We start from the raw sequence: 7,938 nt of genomic DNA on the forward strand, positions 1-7,938 counted from the left end.
TGTTCTGCTTGTAGTTTTATTGCTCTTGTTTGTCTTGTTGCCGTCCGTCTCCTTCTCACACTCCTTGTGTTCTATTTTTCTTGTGATGAAGTTCCTCCCTATGATTTATTGCATGATTTGCATGCTGACGAAAAAACGAGCCCGCTACAGGAACCGCCCGAGGTTCAATCTACGCTGCCGAGACGAAGAGGTAACGCCGGCCAGCCTGACAATCAAGAACCCAATTCCGACCAGGAACGCGGAAAGGATTATCAGAAGAGTGCGGATGACTCTGGTCAAAGAACGGATACGCTGCACAACCAACAAACTCAACAACATCAACGATGAACTACAGCGGCTGACGGAACAATTCAAACACCGGTATGCCCTGGACAGCAACACAGAAACCCCCTCCGTGAGTCATCGCCTTATCGTGGTGGAGGGGTTTGCGTGCCCCTATGATCCTAGGAGCCATGTTGTCGGGGGCTTCATGCCCCTGGTAGGGTTACCCATGGCAAACGGGTCCGAGGTGAGGGGTCAGACAAAGCACGGCTCACCCAAGCCCCGTATGACGAAAAACACAAATGGACTTAGTTTTCCCTCGCCCGGACGCGGGTCACCGGGGCCTCCCTCTGGAGCCAGGCCTGGAGGCGGGGCTCGAAGGCGAGCGTCCGGTGGCTGGGCCTTCGCCCATGGGGCCCGGCCGGGCATAGCCCGAAAAGGAAACGTGGGTCCCCCTTCCCATGGGCTCACCACCTGTGGGAGGGGCCGAAGGGGTCGGGTGCAATGTGAGCTGGGCGGCAGCCAAAGGCAGGGACCTTGGCGGTCTGATCCCCGGCTGCAGAAGCTGGCTCTTGGGACACGGAATGTCACCTCTCTGGCTGGAAAGGAGCCCGAGCTGGTGTGCGAGGCAGAACAATTCCGACTAGATACAGTCGGATTAGCCTCCACGCACAGTTTGGGCTCCGGTACAAGCCCTCTCGAGAGGGGCTGGACTCTCTTCCACTCTGGAGTTGCCCACGGTGAGAGGCGTCGAGCAGGTCTGGGTATACTTATTGCCCCCCGGCTGCCCCCCGAGCATTGAAGTCACCCAGTAGAACGATGGAATCCCCAGAAGGAGCGCTCTTCAGCACTTCCTCCAGGGACCCCAAGAAGGGTGGGTACTCTGAGCTGCCGTTTGGTGCATAGACACAAACAACAGTCAGGACCCGTCCCCCCACCCGAAGGCGGAGGGAGGCTACCCTCTCGTTCACCGGGGTGAACCCCAATGTGCAGGCGCCCACACCTGCTCGACGCCTCTCACCGCGGGCAACTCCAGAGTGGAAGAGAGTCTAGCCCCTCTCGAGAGGGCTTGTACCGGAGCCCAAACTGTGCGTGGAGGCTAGTCCGACTGTATCTAGTCGGAATTATTCTGCCTCGCACACCAGCTCGGGCTCCTTTCCAGCCAGAGAGGTGACATTCCGTCTCCCAAGAGCCAGCTTCTGCAGCCGGGGATCAGACCGCCAAGGTCCCTGCCTTTGGCTGCCGCCCAGCTCACATTGCACCCGACCCCTTCGGCCCCTCCCACAGGTGGTGAGCCCATGGGAAGGGGGACCCACATTTCCATCTCGGGCTATGCCCGGCCGGGCCCCATGGGCGAAGGCCCGGCCACCAGACGCTCGCCTTCGAGCCCAGCCTCCAGGCCTGGCTCCAGAGGGAGGCCCCGGTGACCCGCGTCCGGGCGAGGGAAAACAAAGTCCATTTGTGTTTTTCGTCATAAGGGGCTTGGGTGACCCGTGCTTTGTCTGACCCCTCACCTAGGACCCGTTTGCCATGGGTGACCCTACCAGGGGCATGAAGCCCCCGACAACATGGCTCCTAGGATCATAGGGGCACGCAAACCCCTCCACCACGATAAGGCGACGACTCACCGAGGGGGTTTCTGTGTTGTTGTCCAGGGCATACCGGTGTTTGAATTGTTCCGTCAGCCGCTGTAGTTCATCGTTGATGTTGTTGAGTTTGTTGGTTGTGCAGCGTATCCGTTCTTTGACCAGAGTCATCCGCACTCTTCTGATAATCCTTTCCGCCTTCCTGGTCGGAATTGGGTTCTTGATTGTCAGGCTGGCCGGCGTTACCTCTTCGTCTCGGCAGCGTAGATTGAACCTCGGGCGGTTCCTGTAGCGGGCTCGTTTTTTCGTCAGCATGCAAATCATGCAATAAATCATACATCGGGGAGACAGGGAGGAACTTCATCCCAAGAAAACTGCTGGAGGTGCTGCTGTTATAAAGCTAATCCCAGACAGGCAGACTCAATAATTCCCACGATGAAGGTAACAAATGCGACGCAATCTGTTGAATCAGACTGTGTCATAACCATGACGTTTCGTTTAATACGAGGGAACAAACATGAGGTACCTACTCATCATTGGGCAATCATCACAAGTTGTCTTTATTTGTATCTTTTAAGGGTAATTTGAGTGATGTCGTGTGGGCAGGTGTCGGTGTCGCGTCAGGTACGATTATCAACGTAATTCGATATTGATTCAATCTGACGCTTATTATAAATGTTTTAACCGCGAGAAAACAAATCAAATCAGGCTGATTTCCTTACGAAATGCCAATTTTCTCTCGCTCAATGCTCCACTTCAACAGCCCAGCAGAAAAGTGTCTCCAAATAATAGCACGCAAAGCAATAAAACACGCGGATTGGCTGACATGTCGCTAAGCAACGTACAACAACTGTTTGGATTGGCTCGTGGATTGAGCCTTCTGTAGAGCCACTATAAAAAAATTCAAATCACGTTTCCGTGATTATTTAGACTCTAAATAATTCAAGGTGGTGTATGAACAAATAAACTACGCCAAGGTGAAAACGGGCCGATATTGTGTGTGACCATGCAGGATCCTCAGTTACGATGGAAATCTCGTAACACGGCAGCGGCGTAACTCGAATGACTACGTAAATCTCACGAACACACAGCCCAACACGGTACCAAAGTCATATTTAAGGTACATATTGGTGTGAAAAAACAACTGTGCAATTAAAAAAATAAAATAAAAAAAAAAACCTGACACGTTACAACTTGCCGTAAACCGAGGATCCCTGAATGGTACAAATGGTCTTTTACTATTATTATTATTATTATTATTATTATTATTATTATTATTATTATTATTATTATTATTATTATTACTACTACTACACACCACAAAGACAGGACATCAGATCTAAATTGACTATTGTAATAAAATATCTCTGAGCCCCCCAATAACGTTATAAAGTATGTAAGATGTATGATATACAGCTGTTAAAATAAATAAAAACATAAATAAATAAATCCATCCATCCATCCATCCATCCATCCATCCATCCATCCATCCATCCATCCATCCATCCATCCATCCATCCATCCATACATACATACATACATACATACATACATACATACATACATACATACATACATACATACATACATACATACATAAGTACTAAATAATTGTAGAATTGTGTTCAACATTATCTAAACTGTTTTTAAATTGCTGTACACAGGATTATACATGTCACAAATTAATTCACTTCAATAAATATTTTGCAATCCTGACGTAACAGGAGTTTTTAATTCAACATTGTGTTAATTACTTTGTCGTGGTAGTAGTGTACTAACCTGGCAACCGAGACCAATGCTACAACATTGGTAACACTTGTTCAGTAACGCAGCAGATAAATAGGAGGCTATATATTCATATGTCTAGTGGTATACACAAGAATCACTGCTAAAGAACGGTCCAGTTGTTTTTATCTTTCAAATATGTTGTTGTATTTGTTTTTTTCTGTATTTAAATGTTTATTCTAATTACTCTAATTTCCATTTTCATTTAATGTGCAATTCATTATGATTTTGAAAACCTTCGATTTAGAGCATGCTGAGCTCAATGAGACGTCCAGCAAACACGCCTAATGTGCCGATGAGACATACAGCCATGAAGACACACAGCAGGATGTGATCCAACACCATGGCCACGAACTTCCACTCCTCAGCAGCCTGGACAAAGTCAACAATGGGACACTTGTTACAAAATAGGCCAAAGCCATGGAATGATGGCATCAAAACCACTGTTCACGTTACATTGTTGGATTCTTCGTCCGATTTCATCGTCTCTGCGATGTACTTGACTCCTTCGATGGCAGTGCGGACGTCGGGGTTTTTGGCTATGGGTGACTGGTAAGGCACGGCGGAGGCTTGGTTGCCAGAGATGTCAGAGATGTCAAAGTCGCCCCCGTAGATGTTCTTCACCGGCTTTTCCTTTCCGGGACGCTTCATCGTTGAGAAGAACATAACGTTTGGGATGGTTTCGATGAAAAGCTGCTCCGTCCCAAAGAAAATAGACAAACTTTTGTCAGGGATCATGACTTTCATGCGCTCATTTAAGTCATCAATAATTAATTACTTACCTAACAATAGTACTACACAAACAAATAAACTCTTTTTTTTTGTTTTTTTTGTTAAATACGGCAAAAGACATACTGTACTGTATTCATTATAATGTTGGGTAAGTCCATCTATAGCCACTATTGTGCTAGTCTTTGTCCACTAGATGGCAGTATAACAAAAGGACAGAATGTCTGCACATCACTGTACATAGATAGAGATACACAAAGTGTTTGTCCATGCAGTCATCCGCTGACCTTTCTGACCCATTGGGGCATGGTGTGGGTGCTCGGGGAGCGGTGGTGAGTGTTGATGACGATGACGGTGATGATGATAGAGGCGATGACGAACACCATGGTGAAGAGCATGTACTTCCCGATGAGAGGGACGGCGCTGGAGGTGGACGGGATCAGCTCCACAATGACCAGCAGGAAAACGGTCAGTGAGAGCAGGACGGAGATACTCAGGGTCATCTTCTCTCCTGGGTGATACGACAAAGTATGAAAATACCAGAATATTTAATTTAATGACAGAATTGTTTTAGGCTTCATTAAATGGAACATGCTAAAAATTGTGTTCTATTAAATCAAATGCAAGACTGCAAAGCAGTTGGCCATGGCAGTTGTGACGGAGTGTAATTTGGCAGCGGCCCACTTTTGAAACAGGACTCAAGTGATGTATTATACATTACAGCCAAGGATTGCTTTCAGACATGACAGCACAGAGGGACGCTGGCTAATGAAGCCGATGTACACAGCGGGGGCGGGGCCTGATGCGTGCAGCAGCAGAGCTGTTTGTGGAGTCGAGACCTCAGGCTGGCACATGTTGTAGCTGCACTTAGGGGGTCATCTTGGATGCTGATTTTACCAACAAGGCTTCACAAGCAACACGTTCCTTACAACACAACACCAAGCGGCTTACCAGAGTCGGTCGGCAGATAGAAGACAAGTCCGGTTAGGAAAGAGAAGAGCATGCAGGGGATGATGACGTTGACGATGAAGTAGAGAGGGAGGCGTAGCATGAGGAAGTGGTAGGTGATGTCCAGGTAGGGGGTTTCTGGACAGCAGGCGTAGTAGACCCAGTGCTTCCAGCTGCGGAAGTCTTTCATCACCCACTCGCCACTCTCCATGAAGTTACTCATGTCGGGGCGATCGCTATCCTGCAGAGACAAAGCAGCATCACCAAAACATATCAGATAAAAACCCAGAAAGATTTTTCAACAATGTTTTTTAAGCTATTCCACCCAATCTGGGTTACTTATAACCCAGCAGTTTTGACAACAAGGCAGAAATAAAGAGATAATTTACAGGATTGACGACGACCAAGTTCCCGTCATAGGTCCAGGTGCCCAGTTTCATGCTGCAGTTCTGCAGGTCAAAGGGGAAGTGCAGCACGATGATCTCGCAGTAGCTCTTGAAAATGGCGGGAGGATTCCATGTGATCATTCCCGTGTGCTCCAGCAGCACTTTGGTCTCGTGCACGATTGCAAAGTCGCCGTCGGCGCTGCGAGCACGACAAAAAAAGGAGTCAACATTGTGATTTGAACGATAACGAAAGGCGACAGTGCTACATGTCAGACGTAACATATGGAGTATGTGTGTGTGAAAGGTCTACTCCACCGGCTATATTTAGCACGATGAAACCTCACCCGAGCTTCCACAAGCGCACTGGAAAGAGTGAAAACACGACTGACAGGTGTTTAGCTTGTGTTCAGGAGATCACTCAGCTCCCGATACAAATCACGGAGAGCAGACATGAACACAATCAAACGCCTACTTGTTGTAGAGCACCAGATCGGGCCGCCAAATGTCAGTGGAGGGAATTCTGATCTTTCTGATGCCGCCATAATCCTCTGGGTTCCACTTTAAGTTGACATCGTTCCATTGCTGGAGAAAAATCAGAGAAGGGAAAGTTAAGCAAATATAAATAGAGACGAGTTTCACAACCACGCAGACAATGGTTGTCTTTTGAACAACAGTGCCATCTGGAGGAATGAAAAAAATACAACTGGTTCATGAAGCAAACTTGAAGCTTCGTTTTCCCAACACTAGGCTAGATGACTTGTAAAATATAAAACAAAGTGAAGTTCTCAAACCTGCTTAAGTCGCACATTGCTGTTGACAATCTGGTTGACTTCATCCTGTTGATTCAATAAATTTATTCAGACAACTGATAAGTTGAAATGGACTTTTTTGGTGTGTGTCCTCACATCTTACCACACTGATAAGCTGGATAAGCTGTAGCCCCACGGTGACCACCACCGGGTCCTTAAAGTGACTGACGGGCCGGACCACCTTATTGTAACCAGTGAAGAGGGTTTTGACCAGGCGGGTTTCATCTTCAGTAGCGCTGGTGGCAGCTCCAGAAGAAAGAAAGCACACGGGACACTCTCACGGACTTGTTTACAAAGAGATTAGCAGCGGTCGCATTTAACAGCATGACGACTCCTGTGTGCGGCGCGTAATTGTGTTGGCAAGCGATTATGTCCCCCTTATGAATGTGACAGGAATAAACGTGATAGGTATCAGCCGGACACTCGTACGATATGTGAGTAGCCTTTGTGTTCACCGGAGTAAAATAAATATTTATGAAGCACAAATATTGACGGTATAAATCAGTGGAAATTGGCTAAATAACAAAAGAATAATAATATCATAGAGTCAAAATTGCCTAAGTATTCTTAAGTGATATTTATTGCCTTGATTTTTCTCCACAGCAATGTGAGAAAGACCTATTTGTATTTCCCAGTTCACCTTGACGCCAAGGTCATTTTGACAAAGACGTGAACGCTTGGATGGTTCAATTGGAAAAACTATTACGGAATCGCCCGCCACTGGTAATCATGCCTGGACCGAGACGTGCTGACAGATGAGAAAAAAAGATGGAAAAGCCAAATGAGGAAGCGTGCACTTGCCCTTGTCACTCAAATATCGACTCATTAGTTTTGATTTGGGGTTAGGTTGCAGTCTCCTGGCAGCTTCTTGAATTTACAATATGAAATTGTTTTTGAAATGAGACGCTAAACATACCAAAAAAAAGAAATCCATTCACTTTTCAACCAGTTCTTACCTGCCAAGATGAGGAGGTGAAAAACGAGAGAGATCATATTCATTGTTGTCAATCAATCCAGAAGTCCACTCCAACTTCAGCACGACGCCTGTTGGCCACGAGAGAATTGCGAAGGTCTGACCGACCTAAAACATTCTTTGACAACTGGCAAACGACTCGATGCACTTCAGAAAGCTGGCGCTTTTGGCAGCGACCGTGTTGTTATTGTCCCACAGCTGATAGCGGAGTGAATGGCTGACAACGCTTGTTACTTGAGAAGCGCACGTTAAAGCTCAACATGCCACAGTAATCCGTCACTAAAATAAACCACGGTGAACTTGTCAGCCAGCACACAACTTTGAGGCAACATGATCAATGACCACAATGAAAACTCTCGCTTAACGAAATACAAAAAATACACTGTGATGAATTCAAAATTTGGTTAATTAGCAAAACAGTTCCATTGCTAAAACAGTTTAAGATACATTTTCAGTTTCTG

The 7,938-nt window shown here is 46.6% G+C and overlaps 1 protein-coding gene across 1 annotated transcript; it reads right to left on the bottom strand.

Annotated features, from left to right (window-relative positions):
- Positions 1-3,547: 3,547 nt before the first annotated feature.
- Positions 3,548-7,719, bottom strand: LOC125973387 (acetylcholine receptor subunit alpha). The gene is made up of 9 exons (XM_049727516.1): positions 7,461-7,719; positions 6,608-6,750; positions 6,487-6,531; positions 6,168-6,277; positions 5,699-5,894; positions 5,313-5,550; positions 4,649-4,872; positions 4,089-4,325; positions 3,548-4,004 (listed from the first exon to the last, which is right to left on the bottom strand). Exons 1-9 carry the CDS (start codon positions 7,501-7,503, stop codon positions 3,876-3,878), a joined length of 1,365 nt encoding a protein of 454 aa, XP_049583473.1. The 5' UTR covers positions 7,504-7,719; the 3' UTR covers positions 3,548-3,875.
- Positions 7,720-7,938: the final 219 nt, after the last annotated feature.

This window comes from Syngnathus scovelli, chromosome 8 (genome assembly GCF_024217435.2).
Source record: "Syngnathus scovelli strain Florida chromosome 8, RoL_Ssco_1.2, whole genome shotgun sequence".
Taxonomy (NCBI): domain Eukaryota; kingdom Metazoa; phylum Chordata; class Actinopteri; order Syngnathiformes; family Syngnathidae; genus Syngnathus; species Syngnathus scovelli.